Source organism: Vipera berus (assembly GCF_964194415.1).
Source record: "Vipera berus genome assembly, chromosome: 1".
Classification (NCBI taxonomy): Eukaryota; Metazoa; Chordata; class Lepidosauria; order Squamata; family Viperidae; genus Vipera; species Vipera berus.
In genome coordinates, this window is record NC_138202.1 from 274,122,155 (window position 1) to 274,147,726 (window position 25,572).

Genomic DNA, 25,572 nt, shown 5'->3' on the forward strand with positions numbered 1-25,572 from the left:
CAGATGAATGCTCCCTCCTGCAATTTCATACTAGTGGAATTGGACTTTCTTCAGTAATTACTTGTCACTGACATGAAACCCAAATTTCAACGTAATATTTCCACAGTAAATATAAAAACCAAATTATTCTACTCTAAGGCATTCAAAGGTGCTTTCTTACAGCTGTGGATGATGACCTTCTTTACATTAAGTACTATAATCTATAGCAGGGGTGTCAAACTGCCAGCCCATGGGCCGGTTGCATCATACTGAGACCGCGCCCACCCCAGCTCCAGCAATGCAATAGCTTGGTCTAAAAAGATTTTATTTTGAGTTGCTTGCACAGGTTATCCACTGGGAGGAAAAATAATTTTGATGTAGGCTCTTCTTTTCCCATCCCTTTGATAACATGTACCTGGGTGTTGCTATTGTAAAAGGCAACATAAGTTGTTAGTAAACAAAATAAGCTTACAGACATCTTTGCTCACTACTAATCTGCAGTAACTGTTCTCTATAAGTTATGACCTCTGGAACAAAACGTCATGCTGTTCCATCCTGGTGACCTACCAGATTACAAGTAGCATTATCAGCTTTCCTGTTTAATATAAAGGTGACTATCACAATGGACTCTGTCCTGGAAGAAGAAGTTATTTCTCCCTTTTCCTTTTACTACAGAATTTTTCCTTCTTTTTAATTCTTTGTTCCTCCACCCGAAACACCCCGGGCTTTCAAGATATTGGAGGAGCTGAACTATTGCCTAAGTTATGAGTATATATACCAGACTAGCCAGTGCCCAGTTACCTAGCTGCCTCTTGTGTTTTAGGATTGGCACAAGATGTGTTACGTTTGAGGAAGTTAAGTCTGGAGCAGGAAGACCCAGAGTTTGCATTCTGATTTGCTATAGCTAAACTGAAGGGAGAAGTCTTAAGAGTTCAGTCGCTGACACACCAGCATCATCACCACCACATTTAATTTGGAATATAGCACCTAAAAGACTGAAGCTCTTCCTAGCAGAACTGTTATATCTGTTTCAGCTTTCTATGTGGCATGCTTTTTTCCTAGCCCTCTACAGGTCCAATGGAGCAACTCTGTTTAACATGGGAGAGCACATGAGAATTTATTTCCCTCTCCAAGTAGTAACTTAGAGCATACAGTGGATGTAAATAAAAATTCCCATCTTTCCGTGCAGCAGAAAAGGGGTTTTTCCAGCTGACAAACACACTTTATCTAGATGCTAGACAGAGACACCATCATAGTTCTTCTCAGTTCTGAAAAAGATCAAAGTACTTAAAGAAGTTTTGAGAAGTTTGATTTTTGAATTATTTTGTATTCTGTTATGTTTAAGTATAGAAATCTAGGAATGTGATTTATATTATTATGAATTTACCATTTACATTTCAAATGTATGTGCTTTGTTTCCAGCCTGAATACTCCTTAACGATATCCTACTGTGTTTCATCCAGTAACTAATTTTATACATATCTAACAAACATGCAGTAAATGTATCATATGGTATAGTAATAAAATTGGAGATGGGCTTTGCGGTGATACAGAAGCTTCATTAGATAGTAAATGGGATAAGTAAAATGTATTAGAAAAAAATATACAAGGAGAATTGTATTGCATCATGATCAGTTAAGCGGATAACATTGTGTCTCATAATTGATACACACACACACAAACACACACACACACACACACACATATATATATATCAGTATATCCTACTGAACGCAGTGTTATGTTATTTCTGGGTAGAAGTTGGACCTGTGCAGAAATTTGCATGCAAAAAGTGCTTTGGAGAAAGTAGATAGATAGATAACCTTTATTGTCATTTTTTACTGTGGGCACAACAGCACACATTAAAAATGAAATTTAGTTGGTTGCTCTCAAAGGGTACACATATATAACACACATTTAAACATACTATGTATAGACCTACACCCTTACATATAAGTAACATATAACATATAAATATTAATCACTGTCCATCTTGAATACATAGCAGAAGGAGGAAGCTTTAGAGTTCACAAGGTTAATACTGTTTGGCACAATACTGTGACTGAATTTGGATGTTCTGCTTCGGATACCACGGAGCCTCCTCCCAGAAGGTAACAAGGAAAACAGGTCGTGAAGAGGATGTGTCGTGTCCCAGACAAACTTACGGACCCTGCTCAAGCAATGCTTCTATGCTATGTCCTGGATGGAGGGGAGGGAACTGCCAATGATCTTTTCAGCCATCCTCACCACTCTCTGCACTGCCTTCCTGTCTGAAGCAGTGGTGCTTCTAAACCAGACTGTGACGCTGTATGACAGGAAGTAGGGAGATGAACACAGGCGCTGTCTGCCTGTCTTTGAAGAAGCAATTTTTTCCCCTTGAGAAAAGTAGCTGCAGAGACCAGTCATGTAATCCTGAAAAATGATGTAGCTGCTTTAAGGAGCTGCAGGAAGATACTATATTTATAGTCCTGCAATTTCGAGGCACCTTTTTTCAATCAAATTTAAAGCCCTGCACAGGTCTAGTAGGAATGCTTTTCGGCTGGCAGGCTGGACCGTTAATTTTAATGAGCAGGCAAATTCTCAGTGGTTGAAGAAAGTTGGAAAATATGCCAACTAGTTTGGTGTTTAGATTTAGGAAGTGATGCCTTTGAAATGCTTTATTATAGAATGTATTTCAGCAGTGAAGTCAATTACCCAGGGAGCTGCTGAGTTCCCTTTCACTGAACGTGCTCAGTTTGCAGCTGGACAGCCATCTGTCAGGGAGGCTTTAAATTAGATTCATGCACTGAGCAAAGGTTTAGAATTGATGGCCTAAATGGACGCTTCAGGAGTTTTGCCTTTGCCAGATAGTACCAATGGAGTTTGGCTGTAGTCCCAGCATTCTGTATTAGCAAATTTTGTGTCAAAATAGCAGGGGTGCTGCACAGTAACTGGGCAGCATTTGGAAGGAGAGATTAATGCACAGAAACTGTTGATGTTCTCCATCCCAAAATCCAGGATTATTAACAGAGAGTGGCCTTAAGACTAAATACAGGTAGAAATTCAATTTGTGATACTGGAGAAATAATGGAGAGAATGCTTTTATAAACCTCTTTCAATAATTATAGTTATGGATCATATCAGAATTACTCACTGTGGTTTCTCAATGATTTTTTAAAAGAGTTTTGGCAGAACAAAGTGTTTCCAGAAGGAGGCCCAGACTGAGAGACTACACAATCCTGAGCTAGATTTTGAAGCGGGGAAGAGGTCCCAGGTAGCCATATCTCAGAATCTTCATAATATATCGAGGTTAGAAGGTTACAGCTTTAATTTGGCAAAGTTCTATCCATTACCAGTAGGTGTAAACAAATAAAGGACTGAACTAAGTTGGATTTTTCTGGGTTGTCTTTGGGCTTTGGCCTAACAGTTGACAAGGTAGTGTTCTATGCATTCTTGTATTAAAAATCTTAATGGAATCTCAGGTTTCCCCCTTCATTTTGACATAGCAATGCAGTTCATTACAGACTTGTTACATTGGTGTCAGAGACAAGACATATATCATGGGCATCACAGTTATGATGCTAGCCAAGTTGCCCCAGAATGATGAGCTTGAAATCTGTTAACTTTTCTATAATCATCTCTTGTCTAAATCCATCAGGTTATTATTATTGGAGACTTTGGATGTGATAAAATTCTGGGCTTCTTAAGAGACTTCTCTCTGCTTCAGTTTTCCAGCTGAACTTGTTGGGATGGTCTGGTCTGACCAAGTTTTCAGTTGTTTGAAATCTTATCCAGTTGTAGGTGATCTTCTGGACAATTAATGATTTCACAATCTTCTTCAATCCCTTCTCAGACTCAACCTTCTTTCTGATTGCCTCAAAGAACAGTCTAGACATGGTGATTATGTCAACTACAAAGAGCAAATCAAACTCAACATCTGAGGTTTAAATTAGCCAGGCTCCTCTCAGATCATCTCTATATATTCTAATAATTTTCACTTGATCTGATGCACCTGATTCTGATTTTGGCTCCAAGGGTTCAACATAGGGTGAACTTTTTCCCTATGAGAAATTTGTAGTTATATTTGTTTTAATTACATAACGGACTATAAAATGCAAATGTTACCTGATATTTGTTATATCTCCTTTTAGCAGCATCTATTGATATTGTTGAAATGAAGATCAACTATCTCTGTGTGAAAAAGTCAAATATTTCAGTTGGGTAAACTTATTTTCATATGTTTTAACATTAGATTTTTATCCCACCTTTATTACTTTATAAGTAATTCCAGGTGGCAAATATACTCCCTATTCTTTCCTTCTCCTATTTTTTCCACAACAACCCCTGTTGAGAGTGACCCAAAGTAACGCAGTCAGTTTTCATGCCTAAGGCAGGAGTAGCCTCAAAAATGATGCATAGAGCAGGGGTCCCCATGGTTAATATTCTGCAAATGAAACTAATGTGATTTCTTGGCCTAGATAAGTTTGAGGAAAACTAATTGAAGGAAGGTATTTGCTTTTAGTCAGATGAGTAATCTAAGTGCTATGTAAACAGTAGAAACCTTGCTTTGCTAAACAAATGTCTATATTGTGTCTGAATACCATTACTCTCTAAAAATAGATGCATACAACTTTGGAAGGGTATCATTACGGAAACCTTGAGAGCACGAATAAAGCTGAAGCCGCTATTCTATGAAATGATTGTAAATTGTCAGTGGGTTTTTTTGAGTGGTCACAGGCAAACATCTCTGGTTGCTTTATGGAAAACAGAAATTGAAGCCCAAAATGTAGGACAGGATGAGGAAGAAACTAAAGACTAATAATGTTATTTATTAAAAATGTATTTTGATTAAACTTTTAAGAATATTTTCCATATATAGTCACACCCTCCTCTTAAACCATTTTACTGTCAGGAAATAGTAACACATCAGTAAAAGCAATAAACTAATCTAGTGTAATTTAACCTACGACATACTTGTACTGTCAGGCTGATATGCTGTGCAGAACAAAATGTTTCCAAGATGTTTCTGAAGGCTGGGGGCAACCAGAACTCATGGGATACAGCCTTTCAACATAACTTTTTGCAAGGCTTTGAAGGTGACAGCCATCATTTTGAATTGGACTCAAAACCAATAGAGTTTACAGCAGGGGTCTTCAAATCTGACCCTTTTATGACTTGTGGACTTCAACTCCCAGAATTCCTCAGCCAGCATGCCTGATTCATGGAGAAATCACATTCATCTAAGAATTGGTTCCCACAATTATTAGTAACCTGATTTTTTTTTAATTGCTTTAATGGAACTAGGTTTTGTTTGGCTTGCTTGGCCTTGATTTGGCAGTGTGTGCACCAAAGAGTTAAATGTTATTGCTTTTCTCACTCCATTTCATCTATTTCTATAATGGAATCATAGAATCTGTTTCAGCAATGCGCTGAGACTAGACATTCTGTACGATTTTATTTTAAGATCAGCTTAATTTCATACAAGATGTCATTCCCCCTTGATTAAACTGAATACAATTATAGAAGGTAACTTTTTTCCCCTAAAGCTGACACCGTCATCTTGGGGAGGGGAGAGAGAGTTTGTTCTCCTAAGTAGGTCGCCATTCTGCCTTTCTGTCTGCTTTTCTTTCCATGGGCACATTTGCAACTGTTTGGCAGTAGTGGTGTAGCTTTCAGGAGGTCTAGAACTGTATAATGGAATGTGTGTATGACCTTGGAGAATGAGGGGAAGAGATGCTGTTGAGGAAACAATCGAACAAGAAAGGGAGGAGCCCCCAACGACTAAATAGAGGGGGGGGGAAACAACACTTAGGCAGAACTGCCCCTAATTCAGGGGTCTTCAAACTTGGCCCTTTTATGACTTGTGGACTTCAACTCCCAGAATTCCTCAGCCAGCGTGGGAGTTGAAGTCCACAAGTCATAAAAGGGCCAAGTTTGAAGACCCCTGCCCCAATTGATCAGACAGTTATAAGTGACAGGGGAAGTTTGTACCTTCAGACTTGCAAGATTCTTCTAATGTAATCTTGCATTAAAGTAGAATTAGCTTATCTAGCCTTGTTTCCTTTCTGGTTTACCTGGAAGGCTGACAAACCGCTCTTGGTTTCCTCAGGATACACCAAAGGGAGATTCCAACAATGCAAATCTGAATGCGTGACATCTACTTTACAAAGCTCAAGTGCAGTTTTCCAGCTCTTGGCCTAATTGACATGGGAGTAATAGAGGATAAATAGCATGGCCCAGGTATCTGCCCAGAGAGCTCATGTTGCTGTTAAAAAAATCACTGGGCTAGGCACCTGCTTCAATTTTCTATGCAGAGGAGTGGCCAGCTGGCCACGAGTCTAACCTGGCTCAGGGCCAAATGTCAGGAGAGAGGCTTAAAAGGGTTTGTGTGAACTACATTATTAGAGAGAATGAATGAATTGCCATTCAAGTTTTGGAGCTGGACCAAAAAGGAAGTGAAAAATATAGCTTGAATGCAGTTGAATTTCTCACCCAGCTTTCTCTTTTTCTAGGAAGAAGAGATGCCAGATGTAGAAATTGATATTGATGATCTTCTTGATGCTGCTAATGAAGAGGAGAGAGCCCTCAAATTACAAGTTAGTTTGATTTTAAGCCATTGGGGAGAATATCTGGCGTTAATTAGGACTGTCTGTCTTCTAGAACATCCTGTTAAGGTTTGGAGGGCAGATTAACAAAGCATAATAAAGAAGGGTAAAATTAAGCATGTAACACCTACCTACGAATTGGGGTAGGAGGATTACAATTCCCATGATTGATGGCAGACCTGTAGGGGTTTCCGAGAATGTGTCACTGTCTGTCTGGCAGTTTCTATTGGCCAGGAAAATAGTGCACTTTAACATGGGAAGTGCTTTTGCTATGGCTTTGAGTGACAAGGGAAAATGTTACTAAAGTATGGGTCAAAGTATTAAGCTTTTCGTTGACGGTTGATTTTCACACCCATGAGAGAAGCCTGTTTTGCATACGCTCCCCTTAGAAAAGATGTGAGAGGTATCCAGAAATATCCAGTTCTTATATATGTGAAAGTGGAATGAAAGATAACTGATGCTTTTATTATTGTACTTCTAGGAAGCGCTTGTAGATTGCTACAAACCTACAGAGGTAAACAAACTTTATATTATTTTACATGTAAAAACTTGACATAGTCTTCTGTATAGACAACAGTTATATTTGCCAACTATCCTGATCAACACAGATAATCAAATAAAGAGTTACTTTCAGGTACATTTTGCATTTGGGTGTTATGTATAATTGAAATTTAAAAATGCAAATCTCTACACCAGGGGTCAAACTCAATTTCACTGAGGGCCACATCAGCATTGCGGTTGCCCTCAAGGGGCCAGGTGGGTGTGGCCTTGGTGGGTGTGGCCCACTGGGTGGGCGTGGCTAGAGTGCGTATGGCCTACTGGGTGGGCATGGCCAGCTCTACATCGTTCGCATCAAGGGTGCCTATGGGGGCCTGGGCAGGAGTGGGACAGATCTGAGGGTCTCTGGCAGAAGGAGGGTCTCTGGGCCAGGGCCAAGGCAGTGGGGACCATTCCCTCACTGTTTCCAAGATGGCTTCGCGGGCCACATGAAACCACTTTGTGGGCCGGATCCGGCCCCCGGGCCTTGTGTTTGACATGTCTGCTCTACATGGACTTATAGAGTTAACGTCAGACATAGCATTGTTTGGTAGTGCCTATAAACTTTATTTATTTTAATTCTTTGGATCGGAAAAGAAAAATATTACACCATCTTGAAGAAAAATAACACATATTTAAATACAAGTTCATACAACTTTTAGAGATTTATTACAGTATTTCCTGCCGTTAGAAAAAGAACTACTAATGGCTGCCACAAATAATTCAATTAATTCACCTACGTTGGCTCCTCCTAGAGTTTATTAGATCATTTGACCTTGAAAACTATTTTTTAATTTTGTGAAACTACAGATTTTGTGGTGCTGAATTAACATATGTTATTCCAATGCCTTCCTTATTCTCTGTAAGAAGGCTTTTACACAGTAGTTGTTTCAGATTTTTACCTTGTGAGTGATAATTGAAGTGTGGGTGACTATAGCAGCTGTATGTGGACAATAGGGATGATTTTTAAACAGTTGATTTCTGCCAATATAGAGTTAGAAATACATACCTACACTACACCTCTCCTTCTCTCCCTCCCTGTTTAGTTTGGGCCTCTTAGAAAAAGTCATTGGCCTATACTTTACCTTTCAGTTCTTGGAAAAAAAAGAATAGCATGTCCTTAGATCAGACATGTCACACACAAGGCCCGGGGCCCGGATCCGGCCCATGAAGTGGTTTCATGCGGCCCGCAAAGCCATCCTGGAAACAGTGAGGGAACGGCCCCCACTGCCTTGGCCCTGGCTCAGGGACCCTCCTTCTGCCAGAGACCCACAGATCTGTCCCACTCCTGCCCAGGCCCCCATAGGCACCCTTGATGCGAACGATGTAGAGCTGGCCATGCCCACCCAGTAGGCCATTCGCACTCTAGCCACGCCCACCCAGTAGGCCACGCCCACCCAGGCCATACCCACCCGGCCCCCTGAGGGCACCGCAATGCTGATGCGGCCCTCAATGAAATTGAGTTTGACACCCCTGCCTTAGATTAAATAGTAGTAATCCTATCAATATACCATAATCAAGGTATGAATCCATGTCTTCTCCTAGATCGTGGGAAGATTTGGTGGAAGAAATGTAATTCCTGATTCAATAGATTGTTATACTGTTCTGTCAGGAACAAAGTTTAGAAAGCTTCTTCCAACTACAGGAATATAATGCACAGAAGGGCTTCATTTCTATATCACGATCTGGAAAAGACAGATTTTTTTTTAGAGGTAATTCAGTTGTGTTTTCAGCATCTATGCTGTAATTTACTCTGTGTTAAAAAAATTTAATTCTTTTTATGTGTTGTTAGCTGCATTTGAGAGATGGGTGGCCAAATACATTGATTAGATAAATATATATCTTATTTTTAAAAAGATATATACAATCATGTTTGTGCTCCTGGCAACGAGCCTGATGTTTGCCTACTATGAATTGTGAGTTGTGGTTTCTGAATTCAGAGGAAGAAAAAAAACTTACAGGAAAGTTGCATTGATATAAACAACTGCTTATGTCCTGTAAACCTATGTGGCAGAATATTGGATGTTTGTCAACCCCTCCCCCAAAGTTCTTAAGAGCTAAAGCTGCTGAGGATTTTATAGGCAGTAATTTTTGTCAGTAGAAGCACAGTAGGACTAGACTTATTTGTGGTGATGGTAGCACATTTTGAATATCTTTGCGTCTTAATCTTGGGACAAAACTCCTTCTATAATAATACTTCATAGTTCAGCTTTTGGACAGCTTACAGTATGTAACAGTGCTGATATTCTGAAGAGATCTAATACATTTTGCATTTGGATATGATTTGGACTACAAGCTTATGTTTAGATATCTTTGGTGCAATATTACAGTATCAATAGCAATAGACTGGACTTTATACCGCTCCGTAATGCTTTATAGCACTCTCTAAGCAGCTTACAGAGTCAGCATATTGCTCCCAGCAATCTGGCTCCTCGTTTTACTGACGCTGGAAGGCTGGGTCAACCTTGAACCAATCAGGATCAAACTGCTGGCAGTGGAATGCAGAATTAGCCTGCAATACTGCATTCTAACCACTGCGCCAGCAGGGCTCTCTGCTGCATGCAATCTTTCTCACCTGGTGCCTTCTATATGGTGGATGCCATTTTTCATTACTTTTGAATTCAAAACTAATACATCTGCAGGGTACCATTTAGGGAAAGTTAAAGTAAAGTCTCCTTTGATGTGAATTTAAGACTGGTGACTTAGGAAAGCTAAGGTAGGCAATAAGAGTGGATCAAAGCTCTGATACACTATATACGGCAATCTCTAAGATTAGTACTGGAAATGTGCTGTACAGCTGCTTGTAGCACTAGTGCAAAGCATTTGGATGTCTTTCATGGCCCTTGACACACCAGCTTTATAGCCCGCGAAACAAACACCCTGCTGTTGAGTTGTTTCTCCATGGCTTTCATTAATACACCGGCTTTTTTTAACATGCAGGAAGTTCTCACTTTATCTCTGTTGTTCACATGCATTGGATTTGTGCTCTACAAGAAGTGAATGCTGCATTATTATTATTATTTTTTTGATGAAGGGATGCCTTCTCTTAAGATTAAGCTTGGTGGGTGCCAACAATTAAAAATAGTTTCTGTCTCATGACATTAGCCTTGAAGAAGGTATTTTTTGCAAGCCAGTTGTACACAGCATTCAGGCCTTTTGCAAATGAGGAAATGGCAAAATAAAAACCTAGTAGCAGATCGAAAAAAACAATGCTTCAACAATTGGTGTTTTGCTCTAAAAGGTACGTACAGCTGTACCTTTTACTGGGCCCTTGGAAGTCTCAATCCATTGGCACTTAAAATAGCTTTATTGCCTGGAAAGAAAAGCCCCTGGCATCAAAAGCCTCCAGGAAATGTTTGGCTATTATAACTAATGAGTGGCTTTACGCTATTAATAAATACTTAGTTCCATTTCCAGATAGCAACCTAAAATAGAGTTATGCTTAGTGTGAAATTTCAGTCATGGCATTTTAAAGAAAGTGCCATTAACATTTGAGCAGAAAATGTTTGTTAGTGCCTTCTGATTTATTCAGATGAAACCTAGGATTGGGGAAAACAGTTCTTACAGGAGTCAATGCACATGTTTTTAAAATACATTACCACAGTGTCTAATTGGCTGGAAACAGGAAGCAGGTTCACATGTCAAAAGTTCATATTTCTTCAAAAATTGCCAACTTGCTCAGATTTTTCCTTTCCTCTTTAAAATTAGACTTGGGCCTTAGTTAGTATAGTTAGACATGAAGTACATAGATTAGGTGACCTTGTTGATTCTTCAGAAGCTACCGGGAGGAAATAATTGATTTTATCTCAAGATATCTGTCTGTAAACAGTATGTGGTAGAAACAATGCAGCCTTAATGTCTATGGACATTCTCAGTCATTCAGGTCTTAGTTGTCCCAAAGGTGCCTTCCGCCCCCCAAAAATGCAACTGGACTGTTGTTTTTTTGTTGTTCATCAGTTGAACTGATGAACCTTCTTGGATGAGAAGCGAAAACAACTTCTTTTCCTCCTTCTCCTTCTCTTCCTCCTTCTCCTCCTCTTCCTCGTCCTTCCTCTTCCTTTTCCCTGATTAAATCCACAAGGAAATATATATACCCCAAGCAGATATTTAGTAGAACGTAGGAATGAATTTAAAAAAAATTGATGTACCCTCCCGCCCCCATCCCGCAAAGTGGAGTTATTGAACTTTGCATAAGGAGCGGCTGCACTCCACACTGTGAAAATACAAAATCATAGCCTTTGTAGATAAAAAATAAAAATAAAAAAATAAAAAATGCAAAGCAATTTCCAAAAAGCAGTAAAAATGGAAATACGGTAACTAGCCTAAAATTTGTCTGGAGAAAAGAACACTAAACTCTGAAAGATATGGAATGAGTAATGTGTTAGATAATTCAGAGCAATCATGTAGCATGTCAGTGAAGGACCCCCCCTCCCCCCCATGATCAACTTACAGTTGACTCTTATTTTGTACCTGAATGATGATAATTGACTGATTGTCAGAATGTTGCATTTTATTTACTGGTGCCCCGCAAAACAACGACTTTTATGAGACTGAGAATGACCAACAAAGGAAATTTGGTGTTTGCTTGTAAAATCTTAAATGATAATGCAAAAACCTTCTGAAATGTGGTATTTTGGGTGACGTTTTGCTTATATATTAACTTAAGTTAGTTTGTCCATATTAAAAAACTTGTACTGTATCGTTATGTTTGGAACCCAAATTAAGAACCATTTTAGTAGATTTTGGATCTGATGAATTGCGTTTCACGGACTGGAGTCTATTCTTTTGTTTGGTGAAAAGAATTAAGAATTTTCATTCCTTTGAGCATATCTACCTTATAGCCAGAACGGAGAGGATATGCTGAATGGGGATTAAACGGAGAAGGTGAGTGGTCTGAAAGAAGATTGCAGGAGAAATTCTGCCCTTTGTATGATGGTAGCAATCATCCTCTGCAACTGAATGAAGCAAGTGATGTCATTGCCCATTGTCATTGAATGGTAGAAAGAGTTTAACTTCTTTAGAGCCTCACACTTTATAGGGGCTTCTTCTGCTATAGAATCTGGGCAATGACATCAGTTCTTTAGAATTCAAAAGTGGTGATTTGATTGGATGTACCTTGATTCTAGGGACGCGGTGGCTCAGTGGGTTAGGACGCTGAGCTTGTCGATCGGAAGGTCGGCAGTTTGGCGGATCGAATCCCGAGTGCCGCGTAACAGAGTGAGCGCCTGTTACTCGTCCCAGCTTCTGCCAACCTAGCAGTTCGAAAGCACGTAAAAATGCAAGTAGAAAAATAGGGACCACTACGGTGGGAAGGTAACAGCGCTCCGTGCGCCTTTGGCGTCTAGTCATGCCAGCCACATGACCACGGAGATGTCCTCGGACAAGCGCTGGCTCTTCGGCTTTGAAACGGAGATGAGCACCGGCCCCTAGAGTCGGAAACGACTAGCACGCATGTGCGGGGGAACCTTTACCTTTACCTTACCTTACCTTGATTCTGATGCACTTTCATGTAGGATCTTTGAAGAGAATTGAATGGCTGATATAGCTAGTCCTCGATTTACAACAGTTCAGTTAGTGACGGTTCAAAGTTACAACAGCATTGAGAAAAGTGACTTATGACTGCTTTTCATACTTATGACCATGGCAGCATCCCCCGTGGTCACATGATCAAAATCCAGACACTTGGCAACTGACTCATGTTTATGACGGTTGCAGTGTCCCGGGGTCACGTGATCAGCTTTTGCAACTTTCTGACAAGCAAAGTCAACGGGGAAACCAGATTCACTTAGCAGCCGTCTTAGTAACTTAACAACTGAAAGTGATTCACTTAACAACTGGGGCAAGAAAAGTTGTAAAATGGGAGAAAATTCACGTAACAAACGTCTCACTTAGCAACAAAAATTTGGGGCTCAATTGTGATAATAAGTCGAGGACTACCTGTATTTGATATGTAAGAACAATGGAGGGTGGAGATGAGTTGCGTTTTGAATATATTTACTATTGTTTTTAATTAGCGATTCCCCTCCCCCCCTCTTTTTTTTTTAGGATTTTATCAAAGAACTTCTGACTCGGATAAGAGGGATGAGGAAACTGAGCCCTCCTCAAAAGAAGAGTATATAAGTGAAGATGGAGCCTCTTGAGAGAAGTGATCAATAAACTGGAACTATTAAATAGGACACCTGCTAGTTTGGTTGTTATGAGCGATTTTCTCATTTTTGGCTGAATTCTGACATTTTAAAGAATTCAACCCCTTCTGTTTAAGGCAGTTTTTTAAAGTGTGATTTTATTTTATCACAGATAGCAACGTTATGGATGCTGCTTTTACTACCTGCAGATGATCAAGATAGATGGAAAAAACATCGATTTTGGAGGGACTTTCCTAGGCAGAAATTCTGCCTGCTGTAAAACTACTAGGGGAAATGCTGTTCCTTGACAGCCAGCTTGATCATTAAGTTGTACACCAGACTCATGGATGTTAAGGTTCTTGTGCTTGTGTACATACATTATCAAGTGAGTGTTACTATTGATTCACATCGATGGAAACGAAATGTGCTCTAAGTAACAATATAAACCGAAGTTATAACCAATGTGGTGTTGCGGGCGGGAGGGGAAGGGAGGGATACAGGTTGTTACATGGGAGTGCTGCCACTGTTAAAGCATTGCAACAAACACCTCTGTTCACAAAGCAACACATAAGCAAACTGGGGTCCAAGGGCTTGATGCTTTTAGGGTTTGAACTACTATTACCAACTTTGAGGCTCAGCCAGATAATCTCTCTTCATTTTGTGATCAGCTAGGATTGATCAACCTACTGCTAAAAGGTCTGATAGGACAGCAAGAAAAAGGCCAATACCGTTATGAGAAAGTCTTGCAGAGAGGGGAAATGCAAGTCTACCCGCCCCCTTCTTACAATAAGAATATCCAGATATTGCTTCCTATTTTGACATCCAACTTGGTAGGTTGGCTGGCTGGCTGGCTGGCTAAGACGTGATCTAGCTTGTAGAAGTGAAAGCCTGTTCCCCAAACTCTTCAGGAAAACATTCTTTGTTCTAATGCAGTGTTTCTCAACTTTAGCAACTTAATAGCATGCTGGCTGAGGAATTCTGGGAGTTGAAGTCCACACATTTTAAAGTTGCCAAGGTTGAGAAACACTGCTGTAATATTTCACAAGCTACCATCTGCTGGTAGATGCTAGTCTGGCATTTTATATCAAGGGTGCTCTGAACATAATTTTATTTTTTAAAAAGAGGAAATACATGTTTGTGGACTTTATGTATACTGGCAAGCTTTTTTAAATGTATTTAATTTTGTAACGTTTTATTAATGACTTTATTTACCAGATATTTACTCAAATAAATGCAACAAATTGAGATGTTGTTATGTATATGTTAACTGTTGATAGAAAACTGGAACATGAAGGTGAAAAAGCTATTTTAATTTTGGGTAGGTAGCTAACAACTTCATAAATTATATGCACACTATTTCAACAGCTTTCCTCTGTTTTCAGAATTATTTTCATTTAAATGATTCAGTTATTTGAATGGCAAAATTTCATGAAAAGAAGTGTGTTTCCCAAGCACATTGTACTCTGTTTTAATATTACTTGTGAGTTACATAAAGATATGTAAAACCTTTCCCTTCCTCACTTGAGCCAACTCACGTCCCATGTATTTCTCTGAAGTAAATGTGAAAATATGTTTTATTTCATCCCCTACATTTTGTTTGAATCTGATAAATTTACTGAAATGCTTTTGGAATCACAGTTAATAGAAATGATTGGAGAAAAATGACGTACAATAGCCTTTAGAATGAAGAATGCTAAGTGGTATTTAAAAGATTACAAAGAATTAGCTATCTAGATCAGTTGCTGAAGTGTTGTTTTGTGACCTTGATTATTTTAATCCCGATATAATTACAGATGAATTTTAACAGATGTTCCTGACCTATAAATAATAATTAGCATAATTACACTTTTTTCTTACAAATACTCACTTAAGGTGGGAAGGAGGTGGCATTATTGGGGTCTGTCTGATTTAAAAGCTGAACTAAAATGTTCCTGCTATATTTAGGTTGATGGGAATGGCAACAATCTGGGAAATGATTTGTCCAATATGAGGTTTTAATCCTAATTTTATAATCCTTGCATTGTTCTATTCTAAGACAAGAGAGGAAATACAGAAACTTGTTTTTTAAATAGTATAATATTATTAAAGGAATTCATTAAAGAAATTCAGAATTTACTACAAAGATCATCATCTGAATGCAGGGCAGACCATGTGGACTTTCACACTGCCATTGTGTGTCACTTTAAAATGGCTTGAAATAACTTCATACTAATCTTCATTTCTGTGGCTGTCAAAAGCCCCATGTACAGTGCATAATCATAACTCAAGAAGACCCAGTGTAGTGCTGGTCTTGGAGGAACAAAAATTCCTTCACTCCACTTCACACGAAAGGGAAACAAAATGCTACCACCCCACTCCATATCCTTAATTTACCCTATGTGCATTGGCTAGTCATATACTTTGATAATTTGCTTAGAGGCAAATGAGGGGTGGTTTCTGTGAATGGAAGAACAAATTTCCCACAAGTTCAGCAAAACTGTAGCAATATAAAGGTTTTGCTTTAGTTTCAGATATAAAACAGGATTGAGAGTGAGCAAATTTGATTCTTGAATAAAACTAATAAAGTGGAATTGCAATTTCCAGTGCCAGTACTGCCTCTGATACTACATAGGGAGGTAACTCCACATCTTCAATTATGCTCACACAGGTATGTATCTATCTTTGCTGGGGTTTGTTTTTTAATTAAAAACGGGAAGAATCTAATTAAAAACACCTTCAAATGGAGAAGTGATGATTGTATATGTCTAGTGGAGAACTTTTTTTCTGTTGACAATTTTTGGGTTCTAGTCCGTATTCCTAAATGCTCCTCCCCAACCTCTCAAAATCTTCTATAACCATGTGTAAGGTTAGACAGACACCTTCTTACATCAACACAAGACACTGTTTGGACTTGAGCAACATGAGGCAGAAAGAAGATTCTGTTTCATTTTCAATGGCTTTTTTGCATCCAGAATAATCCCATCCAGAATCAAAGAGTTTTACTGCACTTTTGCTCATAATGGGTAGCTTGATTCCTCAGGGATTGGCTGCCTTCTGCTGATGATCTGATTACAGGTGTTCCAATGGAAAACATGGCAGAAGCAAGAGATGGGAGGGGCTTTGAAAAAACTACCATTTAGAATGGAAGGGATTTTCTTTTTATCATCTGGCAACAAAGTAGGAGCCTCAGTAATAATCTCTGCCTTAATCTGGGCTAGAAACGGCACTTTTATTTAGCTCCATTCTCAAATGTCTTGATGGCTAAAGAGATATGGGGTGGAGCTAAATTGTTATTATTTGGGTAAGGGGCAACTAGAAATGGCATTTTTACTTAGTTCCATTCACAAATGTCTTGCTGGCCAAGTAGATATGGGGTTGAGCTAAATTATTATTGGGATGATGGGCAACTTTCTTGTTTTTAAGAACGTTTGATTTTTTTTAAAAAAGTAAAAACCATACTATTATCGGTAGGGCAGCCTGCAAAATAAACATGATGGCAGCCTTCCTTGTATTGGAATAACTTGGAAGCATTTGTCACGCACTGTGCATGGGCAGAGAACACAAAGCAAATGTACAACAAGAGAAATGGTTTTACTTTAATTATCTGAAACTCTTGAGTCACATTTGTGGTAAAATATAAAAACCTGTATCATTGGCTGAAAATCCATAGTTAATGTCCTATTCGGTGCCAAGTACAAACCTAGTGATGTTGCATGCTTCGAATTGCACAGTACCATCATGACTAAAACAGCTTCCTCTTATGGAACATGTTTCTGGAAAGTTTAGTGTCACTATTGATTCCCTCTAACAGTATACCAGGAAGCTGCTAGAAAGCAGCGTCTGTCCCTTTTGCCCTCTGGAAGCATAAAACGGTTAGTGTTGTGGCTTGTACTCCTCCAGATTACGCATGCTGAAAATTCTTTGGCCTGTACAAAGTATCAAATGGGATTTAAAATAATTCCTTGGCTGATTTCCTGCTCAAGTGGAAAGGGCTGGATTCTTCCCTAGAGCCACAGTGTAGCTTGGATTTTGGAGCTACTGTAAAATGGTTGAATAAAGCAGAGATATTATTGTAATTCACCTCTGTTAAGCTGTGTGGGAGTCCTTTTACAAGGGTGGGGTGGCTTTTGAATAGCACACTGTTAAGTAAAAAAAACCATGGAAGCTGACTTCAAGCCAGAAAACTGGCATCAATGAAGATTTGTCTGACCCCAAGTATAATTGCATTTGCCTTTCAAAAATGAGAATGCCATTAAGCTTAAACTTGCATAGCAATGAATATATTCAAAAGGCAATTCTTATATTTGTGCTCTCTCTCCCTCTCCCCTCCCCCCCTCCTCCACCAGTACACTCGAACTCATTTTGGTATTCAATTTGAAGAATTCTACCAGATGGGTGAGCTTTGAAATGAGGCCATCTTTATAGCTATAAATAGTGATACAGCTAGTCCACATCTTACGGCCACAATTGAGTCCAAAATTTCTGTTGCTAAGCAAGACAGTTGTTGGATGACTTTTGCCCCATTTTATGACTTTCTTGCCACAGTCGTTAAGTTAGTAACACGCTGTTAAGGGAACCTGGCTTCCTCATTGACTTTGTCAGAAGGTCGCAAATGGTGATGACACTGCAACCGTCACAAATGTATGCCAGTTACCAAGCATCCAGATTTTGGTCACGTGGACTGTGGGGATGTTGCAATGGTCGTAAGTATGAAAAACAGTCATAAGTCACTTTTTCCAGTGCCATTGTATCTTTGAACCATCACTAAACAAATGGTCATAAGTCAAGGACCACCTAGTATGTATTAATTTGAAAATGCTGGCATCTTCCTGGCCATTGAGCCTGTTAGGTGTCTTATCACCTCCTCACTAGAGCAATGGGAACTTGTAGAATTATGAACAATCTGTAAATTATTCTTAGTTTGTTCTCCCTGTTGAAGAGATAATAGACCCAGCATCTACAGAACATTTTAATACATTCATTTCTAAGACTATAATTGTTAGTTCAAAGCAATGTTACTATCTTATGGGTATAACCCAGGATGGCCCACACTTTGGCAGCAAAACCTTAGCTTTATAACTTTCAACCGCTGTGCTAACTTTGAAAGTGGCAGCGGGTCAGGAAAGACTGAAAGAATAAGAACGGAAGTAGCTTGTAGTCTCCAGGAGTTTATAAGGTAAAGGTAAAGGTTCCCCCGCACATGCGTGCTAGTCGTTTCCGACTCTAGGGGCTGGTGCTCATCTCCGTTTCAAAGCCGAAGAGCCAGTGCTTGTCCGAGGACGTCTCCGTGGTCATGTGGCCGGCATGACTAGACGCCAAAGGCGCACGGAACGCTGTTACCTTCCCACCGTAGTGATCCCTATTTTTCTACTTGCATTTTTTACGTGCTTTCAAACTGCTAGGTTGGCAGAAGCTGGGATGAGTAACAGGCGCTCACTCTGCTACGCAGCACTCGGGATTCGACCTGCCAAACTGTCGTCCTAACCCACTGAGCCACCAGGTCCCTATTCCCAGGAGTTTATACCACCTCTTAAAATGCCACAAAGAGCCTTTCCTTTTGCTGCAGGAGACTACTCTGCATGGACTGTCACAGGGAAATTGTTGTAATGGAAAGAAACATCTGGGATCTTCTAGCCCAGGGGTGTCCAACCTTGGTAATTTTAAGACTTGTAGACTTCAACTTCTATGCTGGCTAAGGAATTCTTGGAATTGAAGTCCATGAGTCTTAACGTTGTGGACTTCAACTCCTACAGTTCCTTGGTTGGGATTCTAGCCTAGTGCTTCCCACCTGTTTTCTTGGCTGCCTGATTATAGAAAGGGATCACAGATGTTCTATTCTAGTTTTTTGCTAATGCCAGCATTTGGCTTAGTGCCTTAATCCATAGAAGTTTAATGCATATTGCAGTGCATCGCACAAATCGTACAAGCACTCTCTCTGCATTTGCTTTTCTAAAAGTTCCAGCAGATCAGGCAAAGTATTTTGACTTTTGCCATGTCAAAGCAGAGGCAGAAAAACAAAGAGTAGGTTACAAAGGCCAAAGCTTTTAACGGGATTATCAATTTATAATTTCTAATATACAAGGGGAGAAAATATGGAATATTTTATTGATTGCCTTTTATTTAAATTGATTGCCATTTAGATTAAATCCATTTTTATTTTTCCCTCAGTTCAGTCTAGTCGTGCAGCCCCTGGCACATCACCTAAGATTGTGTTCAGTCCTTGGGACAATAAGGCTTACTTTGGAGCAATATTGGTTAGAACACAGCCAGATTACGTGATTAAAATGACATTTGTTGTTGTTAGCTGCGAAGTCGTGTCCGACCCATCGCGACCCTATGGACAACATTCCTCCAGGCCTTCCTGTCCTCTACCATCTTCTGGAGTCCATTTAAGCTCACGCCTACTGCTTCAGTGACTCCATCCAGCCACCTCATTCTCTGTCGTCCCCTTCTTCTATTGCCCTCGATCTTTCCCAGCATTAGGCTCTTCTCCAGTGAGTCCTTCCTTCTCATTAGGTGGCCAAAGTATTTGAGTTTTAGCTTCAGGATCTGGCCTTCTAAAGAGCAGTCAGGATTGCTCTCCTCTAGGACTGACCGGTTTGATCGCCTTGCGGTCCAAGGGACTCGCAGGAGCCTTCTCCAGCACCATAGTTCAAAGGCCTCAATTTTTTGGCGCTCAGCCTTTCTTATGGTCCAACTTTCACTGCCATACATTGCAACTGGGAAGACCATAGCCTTGACTATACGCACTTTTGTTGACAGGGTGATGTCTCTGCTTTTTAGTGTGCTGTCTAGATTTGCCATGGCTTTTGTTCTGAACCAGCCTGCTACCGGCCTTGCAATAAGGCAAACCCCTGTTCAAACAGTAGAGACTGGAGAGCGTCTGAGGCTGAAAAGCGTCTGCCAAGATTTATTACTCAAACAACAGAACAAGAAACAAAAACACTGGAACTTGAATCCTCAAACGGAAGGGTTGCTTTCAGCAACCAGCCCTTCCCCAAACACTCCTTTTATTTAGAGTTCAGGGCGTGGCCTCCCTGTGCCTCCTCCCGAGGAGTCCCACAGCCTTTCTCTGTTTGTTCCTGCTCGACTGCCTCCTGCGTCGGGCGTCCTTGAACAGGGCCAGCTGTGGGTCATCATCCTCCGCACTATCGGGCTCACGCAGCTGAGAAGAGGGCCCCGGCTGGGGGCTCTGCGAAGCCTCCAAGCCATCATCAGCCAGTTCGTCTTCCACACCCTCCTCCTCCCCCTCATCTGAGTCATCCGAGACATCTGAGCCGGCTGCCGGACCCACAGGCTGGCCCTGAGTCACAACAGCTTTCCTCCCCAGGAGCAAGCGTCTTTTAATTTCTTGGCTACAGTCCCCATCTGCAGTGATCTTGGAGCCCAGGAAAATAAAATCTGTCACTACTTCCATTTCTTCCCCATCTATTTGCCAGGAATTGAGAGGGCCAGATGCCATGATCTTGGTTTTCTTAATGTTAAGTTTCAACCCAAGTTTTGCACTCTCCTTCTTCACCCGCAACAAGAGGCTCTTTAGTTCTTCTTCACTTTCTGCCATTAGAGTGGTATCATCTGCGTATCTTAGGTTGTTGATGTTTCTTCCGGCAATCTTAATTCCAACTTTTGATTCATCTAGCCCTGCCTTTCTCATGATGTGCTCTGCATATATGTTAAATAGGCAGGGCGACAGTATACAGCCTTGCCGGACTCCTTTCCCAATTTTGAACCAATCAGTGGTTCCGTGTCCAGTTCTCACTGTTGCTTCTTGACCCGCATATAGGTTTCTCAAGAGACAAATAAGATGGTCTGGTACTCCCATCTCTTTAAGAACTTGCCACAGTTTGTTATGATCCACACAATCAAAGGCTTTAGCATAGTCAATGAAGCAGAAGTAGATGTTTTTCTGGAACTCCCTAGCTTTCTCCATGATCCAGCGTATGTTGGCAATTTGATCTCTAGTTCCTCTGCCTCTTCGAAATCCTGCCTGTACTTCTGGTAGTTCTCGATCCACATACTGCTGAAGCCTAGCTTGTAGGATTTTAAGCATGACTTTACTAGCATGAGAAATGAGTGCAATGGTGCGATAGTTTGAACATTCTTTGGCACTGCCTTTCTTTGGAATTGGAATGTAAACTGATCTTTTCCAATCCTGTGCCACTGTTGAGTTTTCCAAATTTGCTGGCAAATTGAGTGTAGCACTTTTACTGCACTGTCTTTTAAGATTTTGAATAGCTCAGCTGGAATACTGTCACCTCCACTAGCTTTGTTGTTGCTCAGCTTTTCTAAGGCCCACTTCGCTTCACATTCTAGGATGTCTGGCTCGAGGTCAGTGACCACCTCATTGTGATTATCAGGGACGTTAAGCTCATTCTTGTATAGTTCTTCTGTGTAATTTTGCCACCTCTTCTTAATCTCTTCTGCCTCTGTTAGGTCCCTGCCATTTTGGTCCTTTATCATGTCCATTTTTGCATTAAACGTTCCCTTCATCTCTCCAATTTTCTTGAAAAGATCTCTGGTCCTCCCTATTCTATTGTTTTCTTCTATTTCTTTGCACTGTTCATTTAAGAAGGCATTCTTATCTCTTCTAGCTATTCTCTAGAATTCTGCATTCAATTGGGCGTATCTATGTTTTTCTCCCTTGCCTTTCGCTTCCCTCCTTTCCTCAGCTATTTGCAAAGCTTCCTCAGACAGCCATTTTGCTTTCTTGCATTTCTTTTTCTTTGGGATGGTTTTGGTTGCTACCTCTTGTACAATGTCGCGAACCTCTGTCCATAGTTCTTCAGGCACTCTGTCTATCAGATCTAATTCCTTAAATCTATTTGTCACCTCTACTGTATATTCAACAGGGATATGATTTAATTCATACCTGAGTGGCCTAGTGCTTTTCCCTACTTTCTTCAGTTTAAGCCTAAACTTTGCAAGGAGAAGCTCATGGTCTGAGCCACAGTCAGCTCCTGGTCTTGTTTTTACTGACTGTATAGAGCTTCTCCATCTTTGGCTGCAGAGCATATAGTCAATCTGATTTCTGTGTTGACCGTCTGGTGATGTCCATGTGTAGAGCCGTCTCTTGGGTTGTTGGAAAAGAGTGTTTGCTATGACCATCGTATTCTCTTGACCAAATTCTATCAGCCTGTGCCCTGCTTCATTTTGTACTCCAAGGCCAAACTTGCCTGTTATTCCAGTTATCTTTTGGCTTCCTACTTTAGCATTCCAATCCCCCATGATGATAAGGACATCATTTTTGGGTGTTAGTTCTATAAGGTGCTGTAGGGCTTCGTAGAACCGGTCAATTTCATCCTCTTCAGCACTGGTGGTTGGGGCATAGACTTGGACTACTGTGATATTGAATGGTTTGCCTTGGATTCGAACTGAGATCATTCTGTCATTTTGAGGATTGTATCCCAGTATTGCTTTTCCTACTCTTTTATTGACTATGAAGGCTACTCCATTTCTTCTGAGGGATTCTTGTCCGCAGTAGTATACCTGATGGTCATCTGAATTAAATTCACCCATTCCTGTCCATTTTAGTTCGCTGATACCTAAGATGTCGATGTTCAGTCTTGTCATCTCTTGTTTGACCACGTCCAGCTTTCCTTGATTCATGGATCTTACATTCCAGGTTCCTATGGAGAAAATTTTTTACAGCATCGGACTTTCCTTTCACCACCAGACACATCCACAGCTGAGCGTCCTTTCGGCTTTGGCCCAGTTGCTTCATTCTTTCTGGCGCTACTAGTACTAGCCCTCTGCTCTTCCCCAGTAGCATATTGGACGCCTTCCGACCTGAAGGGCTCATCTTCCAGCATCATATCGTTTTGCCTTTTGGTACTGTCCATAGGGTTTTCATGGCAAAGATACTGGAGTGGGTTGCCATTTCCTTCTCCAGTGGATCATGTTTTGTCAGAACTCTCGGCTATGACCTTTCCGTCTTGGGTGGCCCTGCACGGCATAGCTCATAGCTTCATTGAATTACGCAAGCCCCTTCGCCACAACAAGGCAGCAATCCATGAAGGGGTAAAATGACATAGCCTTGCTTTATTAATGGAATTTTAATGTCTTCTCCTACTTGTAAGTTTCGCTTGTTTTTCTTCCCGTTTCCTTTAACTTTTTTCTTGCCAAAATAATTGAATCATTGGATTTCCATCTTGGGCATTCTTCCTTGAACATACCCTTTGTCACCCCTATCTCTGGTTTAGTTCCTGTCGTTTAAAAAATTGGACACGTATCTGACTATAGAAGACATTTCTATATGTAATTTTTTTCACATAGGAATTAAAACTAATAATTTCCAGAACAGTCAACTGTGCTATTCTCAATAGTGTTATAAATTGAAGACTTAGTGGAATTTTCTGTCACTTGGGTTGACCTAATTGGACATGGGACTTTGTTTTTAAGCAATTCTTCTTGGGGTAAAAAAAATGTCTAGCAAACTCTCAGTCTGAGCAGAGATTTATGATGCTTCCTATTGCTTCCTGTTGTTCTTAAACTAGAATACACTATATATGAGCTTCCAAGTTTCACGTTCTGAAAATTATAAAGGACTTGCTTTAGGTTTCCATGTCAACAGCTTACAGAACCGGAGAGCACTTAATGCCTTTATGATGTCTAGCTTTTTCTTAGTATTGTCTCCTAGTCTCAGCTTGGTGTTTGGAAGTGGATTGAATCAGATGCTTGAAAAAGCTCCTGCTTGGCTTTCTGGCTTCTCTTTCCAACATTACCTTCAAACTCTTCTACAAATTAGTAGAATCGCTGAGAATGGAGTGGCACATGACTTTAATAAAATATTATTATTAAATTTGGTACCAAAAATTGATTTCCCATTTAAATTCTTGGAAACTGTCTACTTGACAAGTGTAAATGAGTGATCTACTGTCTAACAGAATTGTACTGAAAGGATGTCATTCCCTGTAAATTATTGAACATTTGCAATATATATACAAATATGCATGCTCTGTCCTCTTGTTCTCTCCACTTTTCCTGACTCATCATTTATTGCTGGATCAGAACTTCAACTGGCATCTGATTAAATCAAAGGCTTGGTTTTGCCCTCCTGTGTAAATTTTGTTACCAGGATATGAAGTAATAAAACTCAGATTTCTTCTGAGGAGGAAGGAGAAGGCTATGGCCATTGACTGTCTTTTTCTCCAGCAGGATCTTACAGCTCAGGTATAATATCTCCGGTTACAAAACAGCAAAAGTAAATAAGTGAAACCTGGGGTCAATAACAAATAAAAAAAATCAAAGCATCTATATTTGTTGCAAACTTGAAGGAAAAAATATTGCTTTTCAATTCTGGTTGAATTTCATCACAAAGCACAGGGCAATAAATTGGATTTATTTGAAGCTAGATTGCTGATGTGAACTTGGAACAAAAAGGAAGGGAGTGCCAGAAAGCCTATCAGAACCATTCTTATTTCTGAGCATGCAGGCATTTTCTCGAAACATTTTTGCCTGCAAAGGAGGAATATGAAATTTATTTATTGATCTCTCCAAACTGTTCTGCATTGTTTAGCATATAAAAGTATAAAACACACAACACCTGTCCCTTCTTGGTTTTTTTCCTCCTCCATTTAATTATGTCCAATTCTCAGTGACTGCCTGGACAAATGTAAAAAAGATGTCGAGACTCTAGAAAGGGTACAGAGAAGAGCAACAAAGATGATTGGGGGACTGGAGGCTAAAACATATAGGGAACGGTTGCTGGAATTGGGTATGTGTAGTTTAACGAAGAGAAGGGAGAGGGGTGACATGATAGCAGTGTTCCAATATCTCGGGCTGCCACAAAGAAGAGGGAGCCAAGCTATTCTCCAAAGCACCTGAAAGCAGGACAAAAAGCAATGGATGGAAGCTAGTCAAAGAGAGAAGCAACCTAGAACTAAGGAGAAACTTCCTGACAGTTAGAACAATTAACCAGTGGAACAACCTGCCTCCAGAAGTGGTGAATGCTCCAACACTGGAAGTTTTTAAGAAGAGACTGGACAGCCATTTGCCTGAAATGGTATAGGGTTTCCTTCCTGAGCAGGGGGTTGGACTAGATGACCTCCAAGGTCCCTTCCAACTTATTATTATTCCTGCAGTTTTGTTAGCAAGGTTTTAAGATGTGGTTTTTCCATTGCCTCCCTCCTGAAGGAGAAAAGTGACTGGCCCAATGTGTGATCCAGCTGGTCAACCTATCTCATAGTCTCCTGGTTTTTAGTTTGATGTCTTAACTACTCTACCAAATTGCCTCTGACTATTGTCTTTCCCCAAAAGGAACAGTCTTGCCACATGCACATGTAAAAATAAGCAACAAATTATAACTGACAATGGTTATCCAATCCCCTTCAGGCCTATGTGTCAAACACCCAGTTAAAAAGAGTCTCCAG

At 40.2% G+C, this 25,572-nt stretch overlaps 1 protein-coding gene across 1 annotated transcript in view; it reads left to right on the top strand.

Moving 5' to 3' along the window:
* PPP1R14C (protein phosphatase 1 regulatory inhibitor subunit 14C) overlaps nucleotides 1-13,653 on the top strand; it is a 49,188-nt gene extending 35,535 nt beyond the window's left edge. Inside the window, exons 2-4 of the mRNA XM_081320532.1 lie at nucleotides 6,471-6,554; nucleotides 7,045-7,077; nucleotides 13,146-13,653. Of these exons, the coding sequence (XP_081176658.1) occupies nucleotides 6,471-6,554; nucleotides 7,045-7,077; nucleotides 13,146-13,220 (192 nt within the window). The 3' untranslated portion in view covers nucleotides 13,221-13,653. The remainder of the gene's footprint in view (nucleotides 1-6,470; nucleotides 6,555-7,044; nucleotides 7,078-13,145) is intronic.
* Nucleotides 13,654-25,572: the final 11,919 nt, after the last annotated feature.